This window comes from Vollenhovia emeryi, unplaced genomic scaffold (genome assembly GCF_000949405.1).
Source record: "Vollenhovia emeryi isolate VEMERY1.0 unplaced genomic scaffold, V.emery_V1.0 DF939294.1, whole genome shotgun sequence".
NCBI classification, from domain to species: domain Eukaryota; kingdom Metazoa; phylum Arthropoda; class Insecta; order Hymenoptera; family Formicidae; genus Vollenhovia; species Vollenhovia emeryi.
The window spans coordinates 131794-151673 of record NW_011967072.1 but is presented as its reverse complement, the minus strand read 5'-3'; the positions used below and the strand labels follow the sequence as shown (position 1 = coordinate 151673).

Here is a 19880-nt window from a genome sequence, read left to right as displayed (position 1 = left end):
AAAAAAAGTAGGTAGAATTGCATACATAATAAGCGATTATGCTATTAATAACGGAATATATAAATTTATGTACTTTTATAAAAAATGTTTACTCTTTGTTGTGCACCGACAAAAAAATGTTTTTTAAAATTATCTACTGTTTGATATTTAATAAATACTTAAATTAAAGAAATGCATGTTTTAATTCGTTTATTATTTTTTAAATTTAAGTTAATAAGCTATTAGGAGCCACCCAATGAATAATTTTCTTGAGTGAAGTAATACTTTTTTGGATTAAGATATTTTTTTAGCAGTGTGTAAATACTTGTTTATACAAAATAAAAAATTACAAAAAATTGTAAAATGTACACAATTAAAAGCAGTTAATTTACTTATTATATAAGGTAATCATTTTACGTACAAGGTGTAAATTTACTGACGTATGTACTGTAAATGTACACCTTTAATAGATGGTCCCAATATCACTCGCTATAATAATTGTAATTTTACACGTAATTTTTTTACAGTGTACAATAACAGTACGTAATCAAAATTAATAGTAATATAAATAGTATCATGTGAGTCTCAAACTCATATACTGTCCAAGTAAAAATACCGTTTCGAAATTGCTCGATAAAAAGTTCTTTACTTTCTCCCGTGTAATATAAAACAGGGAAGCAGATATTGTTAACCTTTTAAAGGGCCGAAAGAAACTGGCATTCGCGGTGCGATGTCGGACTCCCTTATATGCGTAAAGGCGAAAATGAAGCGATTCGGGAACGTTGCGTGGGCAGAAAGTGGCACAGGTGAATGCAGGCTTGGTGTTTTTCGAGCGGCAAATCGAATAATCACGCCAACGTGAGGAGCACATTTTGCGCTTCGATGTTTCTTTCTGGTCGCTTTAAACACACATTTACAGCAGAGCCTTGATTATCGGAACGTTATCTAACATCTAACCGAACGTTCCATTAGTGTCTTCTATAGAACAACGTTATTCGTACATAATCGAGCAATTCGCACGGCTCGAGAATAATCAAGCACATTTGTCAAATAACGCTTGAATAATCGAGCTTCTGCTGCATATATACGCCGTTAAGACCGTTCTGCAAATTACAAGATGATTAATCGTAATTGCGAGCCTCTCGCTGATCCTGATATATCGACGATGATTCCAGTCTCCAGATCGAGAGAACGTCTGCCGCTGGCGTTTCGAGGAAAGTGAGAGACAAAACTTTAATGGAGACGGACGATTAATGGGGATCGAGGCCTCCCCAAGCCCGCATCTTTCGCCCTCTTCACATGGAACTGGCATACGGCCCATACGGGCGCGAATTCGTGAGACGGCTCGGCTTTAAGGAACAACGGAGAAGGATTTTATGGATTTTCAAAGAATCGTTATTAACAGCGTTGTTGTAGGCGAACCAAGCGGAATGTACGTCTAATTTGCAGTATTTATAATTAAACAGAATCGCGTTCGTATGTTAAACTCGACAATTTTCTCGGCAAAGATTAAAAGTAAAAATAAATAATAAATGAAAAGGTTGTAGAATTTGAAGAAATGAAAGTAAGCTGAGATACACGCGCGCGCGAATTTATATAAGTATCTGTTTTTGTCTTATCGAGATAAAATTATTTAAATAAAGAAAAATAGACATGCAGCGTCTGAATTTAATACCCGACAAGTTTCTGCAAAATATATAAATTAAAATAAATAATAAGAAAATTAATAACAAACAAGAATAAAATAACATACAATTTTTGCCTCTTCCCCAAATTTTTGTTGTAGGCAGCACTTTCGCATTTTTCACCAAAGACGCGATTCTTCCTGGCTCACTTATTTTTCGTCGCCGAAAAATGTACGAAAGGCGGAAGACACGAAAGACTCGCGAGCATCGCGCATTTCTACTCAATCCCTCCAACTGTCTCCTGTATATTTTTTTCCGCGTGTCAATCGCGCCGCGTCGTTAAAAAGCGGGTTAGAGCTAAATTTACGGTTGCGCGGCGTACGAAGAAAAAAATAATACGGAATAACGACGGGACAGACGATTTATCAACGATGAGCTGCTCGGCTTACAGTAAAGCCAAGAGATGATATAACTGGATTTGCAAGTGGAGAAAGAGAGAGGAAACGACACGACAACAGGGGTGAGGAAGGGGGGAGGGGAAACAGAAAGGGAGTAAGGGGAAAAAGAAAGACTCCATTACCGCTCAAGGGCGTCAATGTCTCGCGATTGAATTTAAAATGCTAATACAACGAAGAGAGAGAGAGAGAGAGAGAGAGAGAGAGAGAGAGAGAGAGAGAGAGAGAGAGAAACACGACAGCACGTCTCTTTCGAGAAAGGATACCGGGTGAGGGAGGGAGATTTACCTTACGCGCGTACAGATAAACGGCTTCGTTGCGTTAAACAAACATATCGATACGTATATTGTTACGATAGCGATATTATCGAGCGGAATTATTCGTAAATACCATTAACTGATATCGATCTTATTTGCGGCGATTAAACGATAAACGCCATAATCAATTTATTTCATGCATTCCAACACGGGTCGATTTTCTATGCGACTTTGTTGCAAACTCGAAGATCGCAACGTGTATAATTTTGAATCGAAGCCAACGGCACGCGATACTATTTTTTTCCCCCTATTGGATTGCTTACGAGAGCCAATCAGGATTTAGCCTTAAGTCAGCCGATCAAAAACTCCGCATCCTTATTGGTTCTCGTAGGCAATCCAGTAGGGAAAATAGTATCGTGTGCGGTTGGCTTGAGATAAAAAGGAAAAACTGGAGCAAGGGTTTCTACCCACTCGGGATTGAAAGCATAATTCAAAGGATTCTTAAGTATACGTGTTATATAAAATTATATTATATTATATGACGGCACGTACCGTTTATGTGTGGTTTTTGAAATGAAACACACAATTCTCTCTAATGCACCGCCTGAAAATAGTCGTTTGTCGCAACTCGTTTGCCGATGACGTTGTTCTTAACGGACTCGCTCCAGAATAAACAGACATTCGCGTATCCACATTTATGGCATGTCTAACGTCTTATTCAGGCGACAAAAATTACGGAGTACGAGAGAGAATAGCCGTTTATTAGCGAAGGTAAAGCGTGTGATTTAAGTTACCCGATGATTATTCACGCTTCGCGTAAGATGGCGTAGAAACTTTTCCCGCCTGTTCCGAGAAGCACATTCCATTTCCACAGACACACACACACACACACACACACACACACACACATGAAAATGTCTTCCCATTCAAGAATAATGTTCTTTTAATAACTCAGATTTTTTTTTTCGAATAATATATACCAATACCTACTAAAAGATAGGCTCCTAATATGAGATAGCGCGGGTTTCCGTTAAATTAATAGGCATCATCTGTTAACTCCACTACGAATTTATTGGCCTTGGAGCGAAGTTTGTTTAGTGGAAAGTTCATTGGTAGATTGTGTAATCGTTGCGAAAAAAGGTTTGTGATTGAATTTGAGTGTTGAAAACCTGTTACCCTCACAATAGAGGACTTTCCTCTGTTAATTAATGACAGAAGAATCGCCCAGCGCCAAAACGACGATCGTGTCGTACAATCGCGATTGTTAATTTTAGATAGCGCCGATTAAGCTTGAAAAGCGCAAGTATATAATAAAATCATCATTCATCTGAGTTGGACTTGAGACTTTGACAGAGTTGTAAGTCGGGGATTAGTTAAATAAAAATATTTTATGCGGCATTGATGACTTTCGATAAACGACGAATGGATTCGCTATGTTTCCGTTGTTACTCCTCGCGTTTCTTCGGAAACTTTATCCAAATCTATGTTGTATTATATGTGTATGTCTATGTACAATCTTATTTGTATACGAAATTTTACTTATGATACGTTAGATCTTGTTTATATTTATCGCGACAGAGATATTTGTGTTGCAATTTGATAATCTTGTTTAATATCGCTCTAACCAGTTTACAACGTCGATATGACATTAATCCGGTCGGCGCCAAGTTGGCATTCGTTCGCAAGTAACATAATACCGAAACTATATATGAAAAAAAAAGAAAGATTGTGCAACATTTCGAGAGCAATGGTGATTTTAATTTAAAAGCGATTAACAATTGGAATTTTCATACGATTTCTAGAGAAATTTGTTTGTCACATCACACACGTTAGCTTTAACCTTCTAACAACAATTATGGAGCAGATAGCACCGAGGTGGTTACCTTCGTAACTTTGCATAGCAAATGCGCGAGATAAGATTATTATTCTGCAAAGGTTATCAACGCCGGAGGAAGTTTGCCGGCGAAAGCAAACATCGGAGACGTGCAATTTAATGTCAAACTGTTTGTGCGACTGATAAAAAACCACGCTGCGAAATTTTAACTTTCATTAATCTTTTACTTTTATTTTTGTAATAATTTATCTCGCTGTTACGGACTCGTGAATATTTTTCAAGAAAGATTTTATTGACGCGCGCATAATCTCTCATTTTCTGCCATTAAAATTGTCATATAAATTTACATCGTTTGCCTAAATTTCTTCTTCTTTTTGTCCCAGTTTGAATTTGTATACTTCCTGTAATTTATTAAAAAATATATACATATACATATATATGTATATAGCTTTTTAAACTGTGCTCCTTCTTTTTTAAGAAAGCTCCTCCGGATTTCTTCTCTCAGTGCCCTCACCCACGCGATCTCGACTGACAATCTCACAAGTATCGCATACCGTATAATGTGTGTGGTACTCTATTATCCGTCACATAATTTAGTAACAACGGCTTTTGCACGACGCGCCCATCCTATGCGATACCTGGTTCGTTCATCTCATCGAGAGAAAGATGTGCGATAAACGTTATCGCATTCCTCTGAGAAAACGGCTGGAAAATATTGTCCACGTGCACACGTAATACTCGAAACACAGAAACGGGAAACAGCATTCAGACTGAACTGTCTACAATTTGTCGAATTTTTATCACTTTCATTACCTAGGATTATCAATTTTAGTTTGCAAAGTATAGATGATTCACAATCATTTCTTGATGAATAAGAATTTCTTATTTACACATGTATATATGCAGACATATGCACACACATTTATGCGTGAAATAAGCAATCCTTTCTCAAGGAATAGCCATGAATGCCGGCCTACATTAATAACCATATTTTTGCACCTCACAATAAATATTAATGGTCTCCCGTTAATTATTGTTTTCTTTTTTCCTTCTCAGCTTTATTCTGGATAAAAAAAAGCGGCTCGAGGAAGGGCATTGATCAAGTATTCGTAGCACCTCAAGTTTGTCTCGTCGCTGTTCTACCGGGAAAATCGCGGAGGAACAAGGATTTACGAAACCGAGGGATTTGCCGGGAGCGGTATCGATACGTCAAAGGTACGTCAAGCAGAACACGCGAACGAGAGGTCGGCGGCTCTCCGGGAAAGAAATTATTTTCGGGCGCGTGTTCTAAATTCCGAAATAATTTATTCCGGGCTAACCACACACAAATCAGCGGCGGCGGCTGCTGCCCGCGCTCGTTCGTCCATGCGCTGCAAGTCGCGTATCTCGTAAACGCGATAATAGATAGCCAACTTCAAAGACACGCGCTTAGACACGAACGATTGCGCATTCATATTCATGAGAGAGGCGCACAATACGCGAGTGCCTCGTCCCACTTTATTCTCTCTCTCTCACTCACTCGCGAACACCAGTTTCGAGGAAAGAACTCGCTCGAAAGTTCAGAGACAGTGGAGAGATAAATGTGAGATGAAATGGGATGAAGATGAAGTAAAGAGACCAGATGCAAGTGACAAGTAAACGTAGACACGAAAAAGAAATAATTGTAATGTGATAATCACAGTCCGACTGGATATGAAGTAATAATATTCGTCGTGAAACGAGTGCAAAAGTTTCCGAGAAAAAATTTCGGAAAAAGTCGCTCCATCGTTAATCTGCAATAGCAAAATAAGAGACGCAGAAGGGAATAACTTTAGCTCTTCAATTATAACGATTGATATTGAGCGACGTTGTGCGATAAGATATTTGAAATACGAGCCGATACTTGACTTAATGCCTCCGAAATATCCAGGGGTCCTCGACCTACAGCCATGGACAAAATTGTTAGACACCCACCTAATCATCACACTGCAAATTCTAAGTGTGTCACTTTTATACACATATACGTGTAATTTGGTGTAACACTTTTTGCACGCTTTCTTCTATTTAAAGTCGCGACGTGTTACTTGATCAACGTCATTTACACATTCCTGTCCGTTTAAAAATAATGTTAAAATAACGCATATCGCGTCATACGTTACGATTTTAAACGAAAAGAGGTGTGTATAAAAAGTGCTTCACCAAATTGCACAAATATGTAAAAGTAACGCTTAGATTTTCAATGTAGACTGTACTGTATCTAATACTAGAAAGATTTTTATTGTTTAAAAGTTGTTTACTGTGCAGAAGCAATAAACGTTATAGTAAACAAATTAAGAGAAATAGAAATTTCCCAGGTATTAGATTCAGTACAGTATAACGATTAGGAGGGTGCCTAATAATTTTGTCAATGGCTGTACAGGCCGCCAAGAAATTTTTACGTTATATATATGCTTTTAATACGACGCGTGTAATCAAGAATTGTATTTGAACAATTATATTAGATTGACACACGCGAATCGCGTTTGACTCTCACAGCCTAAATCCTTTCTTATTTTCGAGAGTCCAGTAACTTGCCTTAATTTTTTACATTTTTATATGCTTCTTGTTAAACATGTATAACTTATGTGTTGTTACGTCTTTGATTCGGGGCAGACGTTGCTAAGTCAGATTTTTGTAATATAAAAGAATATAAAGACGAAAAAGAGAGAAACGGAGATATTTTTTATCCGATTTTTTAAATAAAACTCACCCGCCCGGTCGATAATCGCCAAGATTTTAATTTAGTTTCAGCGATTAAAAAAAAGGGTTGGGAACCTCCATATTTCGAATGGGACGAGCAAGTTTGGAAGTCTCCGCCTCTCTTGAAATGTTTTCACAGCGAATAGGAGCGAGCACACACGAGGCGCGCTTAACGCGATAAGTGTTTCCACCGCGAGCTCTCGTGGCAACATTGCAACTACGACGGCAGGCGAAGTTCTACTTCGTGGCGTCGCGACCTTGAGCAATTGCGAGCCCGTGGCTATAAAACCCACGTAAATCAATCCAAATCGCGCTTCGCGATCGGACTGACGTCTAACTTCGGAGTATCGCGGCGGCGCCGCGGCGATTTGAATCTCACGCGCGTACGCGCGTCGCGCGTATATCGGTGAAAGAAAAAAGAAAATTCCCCCCCGTGGGAAGGTATCGATCGAGCCGCGCGGGAGATCACGCGTGACCGCAAATCCCAGGCGCCGGGCATTATGTCAATCCGACACGTAATAACCTTATCGGATGTAACGTCAAGACGCAACGCACCGCAGCTATCTCTCCCTTTGGCCCCGTGACGCAACCCCCCTCCCCCCCCCCCGATATATCGAACGCGATCTCGATATCTCGCGCGCACCGATTCGAAACCGCTCTGGCGTCTGTCGTGCTTTAACGCCGCGGCCTTTAATTTATTTGCTCTCTTACGAAAACACCTCTTACGAAAACGGCCCTTCGGCAAGAACGTAATGTGTCATATATGTATACCTATAATATGCTACATTATGTATAATTTGTTAAACGCTATAGCAGATCATTCCCTTCATTCCACGCGAAGCTAGAAACTTAGAGCCAGTTCCACAAACGTCGGCTAGCTGTTAACCAGAGTTCGATCAACTTCCTATCTTTTCCTATCTTTTCCTATCTTTCCCTATCTTGTATTCTACGAAGAGACAGAGAATCAATTAACCTTCGGCTAGCAGTTAACCGACGTGTGTGAAACTCGCTCCAAGACTGTCTTAGTCGTCAAAGTCTATCGTATGCGACTTGAGTTCTTCTCCGCCTCGCCACGTCTACGACGGAGACAAACTTGAGCGTTTACGGATCGTTCTCCGCCGTCGGCCGTGCGCTTTCGAAAGTCGAGAAAAGCGCAGAGAGGGTCCGGCGAAACCGAGCACGGGATCGAATACTCTTCGCTCGCCTCGCGCGCAACGTCACGCCGTACGTCGCGCACTTGACGCCGCGCGCGCGGCGAAATCCCGCGCCCGGCCAAAAGTCGCGAAACACAATATCCGGCGGTCTCTGCCCGCCGATCTCGGACGCGACCCGAGAATAGCTGTAACGGAGCCCGCGTTGATCGCGAACAGAGGCGCGTTTGTCATGGCGACCACGTGTTTCCGAATTTGACGCGGGTGCAGCTCTTCCTATCTTCCTACCCTCCACCCGGTTCATTCCGAGATCCATTGCGTTCATCGCGAAACGGAGCGAGGGAGGGAGAGAAAGAGAGAGAGAGAGAGATAGAGACAGAGACGGACGTTTCGATGTCGGAGGCGCGTCTGCGTCGGATTTCCTACCTTCGCAACTCGTGTCCGGCGCCCCGGTGTGCTCGCACTTAGCGCACTGCGCACGCACTTATAAATCCGCTCCGTCCGATAATCCGCTTATCCTCCTCCGTCGGCCGCCGGCGCGCGACTGTGGATAATTCGCGGTCGCGACCGGCCTAGATATATACCGGCTATATTTAGCCCGCGTCGTCACCGCGGCGCGCGCCGATTCGCCGGCGGTGGCGTCGCGGGCCGCCGCGATTGGCCCGCGGCGCGACTCCGCGAATACGCGCCGGCGGATCCCGCCGGGGCCCTGGCTCGGCTTGGCCGAGAGGCTGGCGGGCTGGCTGGGCGCGACGCCGACGCCTCGGCCGCGACATTTGTTGACATGAAACTGTCAGGGAGAGTACGCGCACCGCTCCCTTACCGCGTCACGCCGCGCCGGCACATTCGATCCGCGTGCGTGTGTCGCGCTCCTCTCTAGGCACTCCTAGAGCCGCTCGATTCCGCCAGAAACGTCAGCCTCCCGACGGCACGGAGCATTTTTTTTCTTTTTACTGACGCGGCCGCCTGGACGCCAAGACCGGGCAAACGGAGAGAGAGAGAGAGAAAAATATTTACGCCAGCTCCACGTTCTAATTTACAGAATTAGAAATCACTTGACGCTAGTTGTTGCGACGTCAATCTCCTTACTCGCGAGATGTAATTAGCTCCATGGAGAATATATTTCATTTCGGACGCAACCCAGTGTGTGTGTGTACGTGTGTGTGTGTGTGAGAGAGAGAGAGAGAACACTAACGTCGAATCAACGTCGAATCGATGTCAATGGGGTCGAGACCGCGTCCCAACCGTCAGTTTTCGAAAATAATTTAAAATTGTGGACTTTCTTTGTATGAAATTTTGTATTAAATAAGTTAACTTGGCAGTTCCCTCCAATAGAATGTTAAAAGCATTCAGAACGTTGAACATAGTAATTTAGTATAAAAATTAAGTTCCAAAACCTAATTGTTTTCGAAAACTGACGGTTTCGACCCCACTGACGTCGATTCGACGTTAATGTTCTCACTGAGCGAGCGTTCAATGAAACGGATAGATGGGAAAATATACGAAGAAACGATCAAGTTCAATTTTTGGAAAAGTAAAAGAGCCCTAAGTCCGCCGCGAACCGTGTACGAATGAAATGTACGAAACTTGACCTTTTGTCGCATGTACTTTTATTAATTAGCAACTTTTTCCGCGGTCTCTGACTTGTTCAAAAATTGTTGACGCGCGCGTCAAGTTTTCTTCTCGTCGATCGATAACTTCGACTCCCTCTTGGCGAGGATATTCGGGTCGATCGAACGGCGATCGATACACGCGACACGATCGTCGCAGGTGCGCGGGTGAACAACGGATTTAGCGTGTGGTCAGGTTGGGCGGGTGGGCGAGATTTATGGCGAATAGAAGCGCGACGGTAATGGACGATCATTATTACCACGGCCTGCCGCGTCTATTAATTTACTCGCGGTATAGGCTTTCGAAAAGCCTTGAGAGGCGCTGCTGCACGGTGCCCTGCCCTGCTCGCAGCTATCCTATGAAATCATGCCGTTTCTCGGCAATGCCGCATATTATGCGAAAAGTCGCGCGCTAAAATTAGTCACAGACAATTGCCGCACGCGCAAGTGACGGATTTAGGCTGACTTTGAATCAATCTTCGATTACCTCGGCCGACGATTACCTTATTAATATTTAATATGGCCGAAACAAGGAAATTATTGGAAGTTATCGATCGTTTATTCACATTCCCCTGCTGGAAATAATTCTACAAAATTCTACAAAAAATTTATATATACTGTCAGAATCTAAGAAATTCTACGTAGATTTAAAAAGTGTTATAAAAATCAACATAAAAATGCTAGAATTGGAACACTTTTGTTAATTTTTGTGATATTCTACAAGTAAGCAAATGTTTTAATTCTTAAAAATTTTGTTGTTCCTTAAATTTTTAAAACTAATAAAGTTTCGTACTAATTTTTACAGTAGTATTTCATGAAGTAGTATTTTCTTATTCCTACTACTTATTTCATAGGTAATATTTCATGAAAATTGTGCATTTTCATGAAATACTACTTGCAATAGTTTTTTAATTTGAAAATATTGTAATTTGTGGTACTATTTCGTAGATATTTTTACAAAAAAAATTAATGTTTCGACGAAGATATACAAATTTCTATTTCAAGTCAATTTTTCGTAGTTCTTTACAGAAATTTTTTCCGCTAGGATTGTTGGAAATAAGTATAGCATAAAGAAATTATTTTCTTTATGTAAGCGTTGTTTTCTGCTTTTAGGGGGCTTTCGAAATTTGATGAAGACGCTTTAAGTTGTCTCCGAGGCCTCCGAGACTTCAGGTAAGCCATTGCGAGAAACCGCCACGCTTTCCCGATGTAATCTCCCGGCTCGATGAAGATATGCAAAGTACATTGAGTAATAATAGTGGGTGGCGCGTATAGTTTACGTGTCCGCCCGGTTCGGGCACGTTTTTCCGTTCTTAGTCAGACAGTGTAATATGCCCCCGGGTGTATCGATACGCTCCAACGTGCATGGTCGAAGAATTGATTTCTCCACCGTGCAGCGCGACAATCAAAATTTTGCGGGACTCTGTAAATGCTGTTGAATTAAAAAAAAATTTAAGTTGCTTGAATTACGTCACGGGCTGCTACAAACATAAATAATTCGCTCAATTGTACTATGGACTTTAATTTTAAGCATTGAACTAAATATTAAGATTATTAAGACAACTATCTGATTTTTCGTTCATTAATATCGATGTTGTTTCAACGAATTTGTTTCAATTATACTGAACTTGTTCTTGTTTAATTATATCCGCCATATTTTGCTATCTTGGCTTTGGTATTCAAGCGATCTTTGCACCTATTTTATTTGTGTGTGTGCCATTATAATATTTCGAATCGTTACTCATTGATTTTTTGTACACACAATCTTTACGGATGTACAGTTACATAAAATGTAATTATAAAACGTCCCGCTGCCCGCATGATTTCTAGAGATGCTTTTTTATGACTCTTGGCACGATTCGAACTGATATCTCGATCGTATTGTTCGCTCACACTTGACCGGAAATGAACGTATCTTTAAATAACGATCCTATTTGCGCTCGTTTGTATTTCGTACGAAGAAGCAACTGAAAAGGTTTGTCAGTCACTCGTCTATTTGTAATTAATTAATTAATTGTTTTTCTACTCGCATTTAGCCGGAAGAGATAAACCGAACAAAGTTTCTACACGGAATCGTTTGTATTTTGTATGAAGATAAAAACTAGACTTAATTAAAAGTACGTTCGTTTCCGGTCAAGTGTGAGCGAACGACCGTAATTCGAAATTTGACGAAAACGCCCGCGCGTGCACGTCATCTCGCGGATCTCGCGTACGGCGCCAGCGCGCAGCGGAGCGCGAAGGAAACATGGCGGCCCGCACGGTCGAGGAGAGAGATGTTCCGGGACAGTTTCAAATATTACAAAAGCCGGAAACCCGCACCCGATCTCGACGACGTGATCGATCTAGAAAGTCCAGATCGCGTCGCGGTATGTGATACTGCGAGTCGTACGTTCTTCCGAGGGTTAATCGCAAACGCTGCTTTTAGGTTAGAAGGATCGAAGCGCGTGTAACTGGCGGACGAGTCGAGGACGATCTCGGCCTGAGATCACCGAGGAAATGGAGCATTTACGAGTTGCTGGACATTCCCGGTAAATTTCGTATCGAATGCCAATAGTAATTAAAATCATTCTTAAATGACAATTCTGTAGCCGCAGTGCTTCTGGTGATGTCACGTCAAAACTTGGTTATTCTTATATGTATAATAGAGGAAAGTCCTCTATTATGAGATAAGGGTCTAATATGAGATAGTAAGTTTTCAACGTCCAAATTCAGTCACAAGTCTTTTCTCGCAACGATTACACGATCTAACAATGAATTTTCCACCAAACAGATTTCACTCCAAGGGCAATGAATGCATGGTGGAATCAATAGACGATGTCAATTAATTTTGCGGAAACTCCACTATCTTATATTAGGAATCTACCTCATAATAGGTGAATTTCCTCTACTTCTACGGCTTGGTTTCACCAACGCCGTTAACTTTAAGCTTAGCTTAATCCATTCTTCGTCTCTTTATATCTAACGACGTTTGGCCTAAGGTCCAGTTTCATCAACCATTGCCTAGCTTGAATCTTAGTTTAATTCATGTTTGTCTCTTTCTAGAGTAACAGTTGGAAAGAGACAGAATGAGTTAAACTGAGCTTAAAGTTAAACAACGCTGGTGAAACCAGGCCTAACCGATTCGTGAGAGATTGTAATGAAACAGAATGAATATATTTAATTCTACGTATCTGCTTATTCTTATTACTAGACTTGTATTAGTCTCTGTTATATTGTCTGTATTTTCAGGCTTCATCTTTATTCAGAATCCATTTACACCCGATGGTCAACGATACTGGATCACGAAGTGTCTGAAAGACTACTCCAAGGAGCCGTACAAGTTAAACATAAACGCTCATAACGTTTTGGATAACGAAACGTGGTGGGACATATGTTTTCAGTAAGAAACGATTGTCGAATTAGTTACTGATGTAGCTCTTGTGATAAAAACACTTAGATTTGAATGAATTAATATTTCTAGCAAATACAGATTTTTGTAATAATTAAATACAGGTGTCTAAGCTGTATTGATGTCTGTATTAAGATTTTGATTGTTTTCGTTTATCGTGTAGAACGGAGAGGGCTAAAAATCTCCTACCGAAGCTACGATGGGCGACGCTTGGCTATCATCACAATTGGGACACCAAGTTATACTCGGAAAACTCGAAAAGCGACATGCCGGCGGAATTGTCCGGCCTAACGTCCGTTTTGGCGCAATCGTTAGGCTTCTCGGGCTTCAGGGCGGAGGCTGCGATCGTCAACTATTACCGGATGAACTCGACTTTAGCGGGGCACACGGATCACTCGGAGACGAACGTCACGGCGCCGCTTTTCTCCATAAGTTTTGGACAGACAGCGGTGTTTCTGATTGGCGGCCCGCGACAGGAAGATCCGGCTAGCGCTGTATTTTTACGGAGTGGAGACGTAGTGATAATGTCGGGCAGCTCCCGCCTGAGGTATCACGGAGTGCCGCGGATATTACCGGCGTTCAAAGCGCCCTGGGACGACGACTGCGACAGTCGCGAGGGTCCCGCGTACGATTGGGACGATTGGCGCAAAGCGCGAACTTACATCGCCGAAGCCAGGATTAATATGAATGTAAGACAGGTCTTGAAACCTGGGCAGATTGTACTATACTGAACCGTGATGCAACCTCTTTTGTACATAAGTATTAAAGATATTTATTTTGGTCAAAACTTGTACATTTGAGAGTATCACTTTGCGCATTTTTCAATCCCAATTACATTTACGTTATATTCAGGTTCGGGAAGTAACTCGTTACTTGTAACGACGTTACAGTACCTTGTTTTTGGTAAACTCTAAGTCAACTTCGTTACTTTCTCTCCATCTGCAGATTAACTCAGTTACATTTCTTCGATAACTAGTAACTCATTTTATAGTTACATTAATAGTTACTTTATATATGCATAAAGAGATCGTTTTTTCCTTCTCCCTCTACGGGAACGCCCTCAGCCATTAGGTTATTTAGTGTGACCGACACAGATCGCATTAGGCCTTGCATTTGCTCATAAACGCCCAAGGGGGAAACCACTGACTATTGTGATGTACAGATTTGCGGCTTTACTGGACATTACTAGACATTTCTTGGACATTAGTTTGGGCATTAGGCCTTGCTAGGGCATTATAAAGATAAAATAAGACAAAATAAGATAATAAGATAAAGTAATGCCCACTGGGAATACAAGATTTTGGTCAGCGGTTTCCCCCACGTAAACGCCTTTATCGATGCTTTACAATTCAAATGCAGATTTGATATTTTTATTTTCATTGCAAGAAAGTGACTGTAAAGTAACGATTCGTTACTGTTCGTGTAACTGTAACTGTAAGGCGTTAGGGTGGCGTCACATGGAGCGTAACGTAACCTGCGTTTTACCAATCAGAACCATTTCGACGGAATTATTGAAACGATTCTATCAGAATGACCCTGTGACTGGCGATACGCATCAGGTTACGCTTACGCAAGTTACGCTCCATGTGACGCCACCCTTACTTTTCACACTTGGTAACTTGTAACTGTAACTATTATAGTTACTGACTCAGTCATGCTCTGTCATCTCTCTAGCAATGTTCTTGTGTAGCAAACCGCGACACGGAACGCGACACTTTTATAGCATTTTGTGAATACAAGGACAATCTTTTCTACATCACCAAAATACACGCGAATCCATGTACATGACTTTCTCAGTCAGAAAAGGACCAAGACCCATGGTCGAAACGTAGCGGTTCTTAAACATTAAAATTGCCAGATACGGTCAACCAAATTTGATATTGTTCATTATTGCTGGCGACCCTGAAGATTATTCTTGTTAGTTTATTACAGTTACGTTTTTAGCGAAAAAGCTGTAACTGTAACTAGATACTTTTATCACAGATTAACAGACAGATCGCCAAAGGTCCGGGTCCAGGCGAGACCAGCATTTCCGTACTTTGATTACTGACACACTATGCCCCTAGGTGCGAGTCTGGACTAAATGTATTCAATTTGATCGACCGACTTTGACGAATGCTCGTGCGAATCATTGGAACGGTCGTGTCGAATAAACGAAAAACGCGAATAAACACAATCCGCGGAATGAAGTTAACGCAAGAATAATGCATAAATTTAATGTACTCACCAGAGGGTGCTCCGCTATCGGTCGATGCCTCTCAGGCCGCCACTTCCTCTCAGATTCCTCCATTTCGCACCAGCAATCGGCGCAATGATGATATACGGCACTCCCGGCGCGTTAATCGACGCGAGCTTCGTTACAACGAGACCGAGGAAAGGAAATACAATCGCGCGCGGGAAGACGAGCCGTCGCGATGGCGTCGCGCGAAATGGCGGGAACGCTCCGGCAAGAAGGAGATACGCGAGGCTTGACGCGTCTCGCAACCGAACGCGAGCGTTCAATGGGCCGACCTCGCGCTAACATTTCTCTCGCCGCGCGTCGCGCGTGGAAAGCTCGGGTATTTCTACGCGCGCGAAGAGACGCGAGTTAAAACTGGAGCTCGGTGTACTCACAACGCCGCGAGGATCCAGCTGCGGCGAAGATTCCGGCCGGGGTGTCTCGCGAGATTCGCGCGTCTCGGCGACGCGTGAGTATCGAATAATCTACGCCGCGATACGCTCGACTCGATCGGCGTTAAACTCACTACCGTCTTAAAAGCGTCGCGACGAACATCGGCGCGGGGAACCGATCCGCTGCGTGTCCGCGGCACTCCGCGATGCTTCTCGAACAGACCAACATGGCGCCGTACCCGGCGGCCCTGGCGCCACTGCGCGATTCTACGCGGGTCAAGTCAGCGGCGCGACTTGAGTATCCGCTTCAATATCGCTCGCGCAGTGTATCTCAAATAAACGCGTAAATTCACACGCTTTTTATTGACGGACGATCGACAAACTCGCGACTTTCCTCTACTCAAGTTACATCGAGAGAATAGCGAGCGCGAACGGTAGACGATTCGACGGTCCGCCTTCCGTGTCGACAAGCGCAGATTCCAAGAAACGAAGACGACGTCCCGCGGCACCCGCGGAATCGACAAGCTCGATTGTGAATGAACGCTCGCGTCGCTCCGTGGCGTACGTGCCGGCGGCTCGAACGATAGTGCGGCGCACGGAACGTTCTCTGACCTTGCGCGCAGCGGTTTCGGCGGCTCGACACAAACAAGCGGCGAGCCGCGCCGAGGTCAGACGTGCGTCGCATTGTGACTCGAGCTGTCGTACGAATGGCACGGGACGATGCGCGCGCGATCGAGTAAAGCCTCGTCCACATAGAAGTCGTAAGAATAGTCGACTATGAGTGCTGCTACACGGAACGCTTAATCGGGTTTAATAACATCTGTAGTTATAAAACTGGCCAATCACAACTACTTTTCAGAAGAATGGAATAACTGTGATTGGCCAGCCCCTTAACTACGGATGTTATTAAACCCGATTAAAGCCTCCGCTACAATGATTCTCGGTTCTGTCTACAATGGTCGTACAGTTGTATCGATGGTCGCTTGAGCAGTCGCAAAGCAGTCGTAGTCGTAGTCGCTCGAATAGATTCAATATTCCTATTCCAACGACCACGACTGCGTTTATTGCCGCGACGGACCAATCAGAGAATAGTGTTATATGTCGTGTGTCATTATATGTCGAATATATCGTGGGAAAATACCTCAAAAACAGAAAATCGGTTTCAGTTACACATCGATACGACTCAATCCATGACTCTACGATTCTAAGACTGCGACCATTGTAGACAGAACCGAGAATCATTGTAGCGGAGGCTTAAGTGTTCCGTGTAACCCCTAATAGCGTAGAAATATTTTAAAAGATTCAATATATTTTAAAATATTTATAAAGTATTTTAAAAAGATTTTAAAATATATTTAACCTTTTAAAATATTTCTGTGCTATTAGGGAGCACTCCATGATTAGTCAATTCTTATGCGTGGTCTACAATGCGAGTCGCAGAGTCGCAGTGGTAAGAATAATCGACTTCGATTGGTCAATTTCGTCAGACACATAAGAATTGACCAATCAATAGGCCTGTTCTTTATTACTGCACTACTGAACTAGTGCAATAAGTTAAAATGAAACAAATAGATTACCTCTCATTCCAACTCATTGCACCAGTGTGCACTAGTTCAGGAGTGCAGCAATAAAAAACAGACCCATAGTCGACTATTCTTACGACTACGACATTACGACGTCTATGTAGACGAGGCTTTATGCTTGGTCTACAATGCGTGTCGCAGAGTCGCAGTCGTAAGAATAATCGACTGCGATTGGTCAATTTCGTCAGACACATAAGAATTGACCAATCATAGTCGACTATTCTTACGACTACGATTTTACGACTTCTATGTAGACGAGGTTTAAGATGCCCGTCACGGATTGAAGGAGGTCCCAGGTTCGAATCCTGGCTGAGATAATATTTTTCGCAATAAGAATTTTAATTGCCAGATACGGTCAATAAAAATCATTGATGTTATTGTATATAAATGTGTTGATATGTGCACAAATTCATGTGAAAAGGCATCAGTGATTGCTACTGCACGTACATACGCTTTTAAAATCGCGCGCCATTGGGCGCGTCAGCTGCCCAGGCTTCCGGTCTCTCGTGTCAGCTGATCAATCCCGTTCCTGTCTGCTGATGCACAGTAGTCGAGATGTCGGGGAAAGACAGGCTGCCGATTTTCCCCTCTCGGGGGTAAGTTTCTCGTTTCAGCGCAACCAATTGTTGCGAAATCTCGACAGTTTCCATTCGTTTATCATACGACGTTCAGTTATCCGCGAGCGGAATTCCGTCCTGGAGCGGCACTGGGTGTAACCCCCCAGCCTTCGTCTGTTAAAGGAACGTGAACGTTTGTTTAAGGATTCTGACGTCTTTTATTCGTCTGGAACACTTTAATATTCGCAAAGAGCATTTGCAAGTTACTGGGCGCATTTGTTTGTTGTACATTACATCGCAAGCGATAGTCGTCGAGACGTTCGTCTAAGAGTAAAAGCTCGATATCCCTTATTTTTTTCTGCCTTGCGGCAGAAACGCCTTGTTTGTCCAGAAATTTGATTCGCGAATTTGTATATTTAACGTCGCAATGGTAAATTTTATGAACGGGATATGTAACTTAAGTACACAAGATCGGTGTATGGTAACGATTTGGAAAATAAAGGTACCAACATGTTTTAAGAATTTTGCAACATGCTATTGTATCTATTAATTTATTTATTATCGTAGACTGCGCACGCTATTAAAGTTTTGTACATTTAGGGCCCAAATGTTGATGAAGGCTCGCTTACACGGGGCACAAAAGGGACATGGATTGCTGAAGAAGAAGGCAGATGCGCTGCAAATGCGCTTCAGAATGATACTAGGAAAAATCATAGAGGTATGAGTACTTGTCAATAATTTTATCTCTATTCTACTTAATCGTTTACTCCAATTACAATGCGTCTACCTCTAGCTTTATATATTTTTTTGTTGTTACATATTTATATAAGATCTAACTTGTTCGTTATTCTTTTCTTACCTTCAGACCAAAACTCTGATGGGTGAAGTGATGAAGGAGGCGGCATTTTCGTTGGCCGAAGCGAAATTCGCCACGGGAGACTTCAATCAGGTGGTTCTGCAAAATGTGACTAAAGCACAGATCAAGATCCGTTCTAAGAAGGACAACGTCGCCGGCGTGAATTTGCCGATATTCGAGTCCTATCAGGATGGAACGGATACTTACGAATTAGCAGGTCTGGCCAGAGGCGGTCAACAATTGGCCAAACTGAAGAAGAACTACCAGCGGGCGGTGAAATTGCTCGTAGAACTGGCGTCGCTGCAAACGAGTTTCGTCACTCTGGACGAAGTCATCAAGATCACGAATCGACGTGTCAATGCTATCGAGCACGTCATCATCCCGCGAATTGAGAGAACACTGGCTTACATTATTTCGGAGCTTGATGAGCTTGAAAGAGAGGAGTTCTATCGGCTGAAGAAGATTCAGGACAAGAAAAAGATTGCCAAGGCAAAGGTACGATTAGATAATTAATTTTATTAAAATCTATTAACACTTTTCTCCTATTGAGAGAATGAGATCAACACCCTAAGAATATATTTCATTATTTGTGTATGTTTTTTTGAATAATTTGTATATTATCCAAATCTCTAAATCGCTTCCCACTGTTACAGGCTGAAGTAGAGAGAGCTCAAATGATTGCAGCCGGCCACGATTTTGAGGCTGCAAATCTGCTCGACGAGAGCGATGATGATGTACTGTTTTAAATTCTGTAAATAATACGTTAAAATGTTAAGATGTTAATATCTAAATAGAAAAGACGTTCACAAATTTACTTCGGAGCCACGACAGTCTCGGTTGTACATTTTGGAGAAAGTCATTGGCAGTTCCTTTTCCGCCTTGAAAAAGCCATTGTGAATAGTTTTGTTTATCGAAAAATACATTTTATAATATTTTTTGGGCAGCAATTTATATGAATTAGTGATTATGCATATATAGACGTATTATACAATACAGCTGCAACATTAACACTCTTACTTCTTACAAATAAAAATATTTCGAGTATTTTAATTTTAAATAACGAAAAGTTTAACACAATTTTAATTCCATATGTCGCAAATCATTCCATCATCATACGTGTCATTTCCGGCTTTTATGATGCGAGGAATTGTACAATCCGATAATAAAGAAATATATATATGTATACATATATGTATGTTTGTACTATCTTTTAATTATTAATCACTACAATTTGCTTCATCGCTCTTTTCAATATTT

At 42.1% G+C, this 19880-nt stretch overlaps 3 protein-coding genes across 5 annotated transcripts in view; 2 read left to right on the top strand and 1 right to left on the bottom strand.

Annotated features, from left to right (window-relative positions):
• Positions 1–8671, bottom strand: part of LOC105559035 (proto-oncogene c-Fos) — a 29252-nt gene extending 20581 nt beyond the window's left edge. Inside the window, exon 1 of the mRNA XM_012007041.1 lies at positions 8446–8671. The gene's annotated coding sequence lies outside the window, so the exon portion shown is untranslated. The remainder of the gene's footprint in view (positions 1–8445) is intronic.
• A 3159-nt stretch (positions 8672–11830) lies between these two features.
• LOC105559034 (alkylated DNA repair protein alkB homolog 1) lies at positions 11831–13810 on the top strand. Of its 3 annotated transcripts, XM_012007039.1 has the most exons (5): positions 11912–11995; positions 12055–12157; positions 12224–12231; positions 12858–13008; positions 13181–13810. In XM_012007039.1, the coding sequence occupies exons 2-5, from the start codon at positions 12126–12128 to the stop codon at positions 13746–13748; spliced, it is 759 nt and encodes a 252-aa protein (XP_011862429.1). In that variant the 5' UTR covers positions 11912–11995; positions 12055–12125; the 3' UTR covers positions 13749–13810. The 3 variants fall into 3 exon arrangements, with proteins under 3 accessions (XP_011862427.1, XP_011862429.1, XP_011862428.1); XM_012007037.1 differs by lacking the exon at positions 12224–12231 and having other exon boundaries at positions 11831–11995; XM_012007038.1 differs by lacking the exons at positions 11912–11995; positions 12055–12157 and adding an exon at positions 12400–12502 and having other exon boundaries at positions 12230–12316.
• Positions 13811–17708: 3898 nt separating this feature from the next.
• On the top strand, positions 17709–19810 carry LOC105559032 (V-type proton ATPase subunit D). Its single transcript, XM_012007036.1, has 4 exons — positions 17709–17806; positions 18368–18485; positions 18633–19118; positions 19277–19810. Exons 1-4 carry the CDS (start codon positions 17766–17768, stop codon positions 19367–19369), a joined length of 738 nt encoding a protein of 245 aa, XP_011862426.1. The 5' UTR covers positions 17709–17765; the 3' UTR covers positions 19370–19810.
• Positions 19811–19880: the final 70 nt, after the last annotated feature.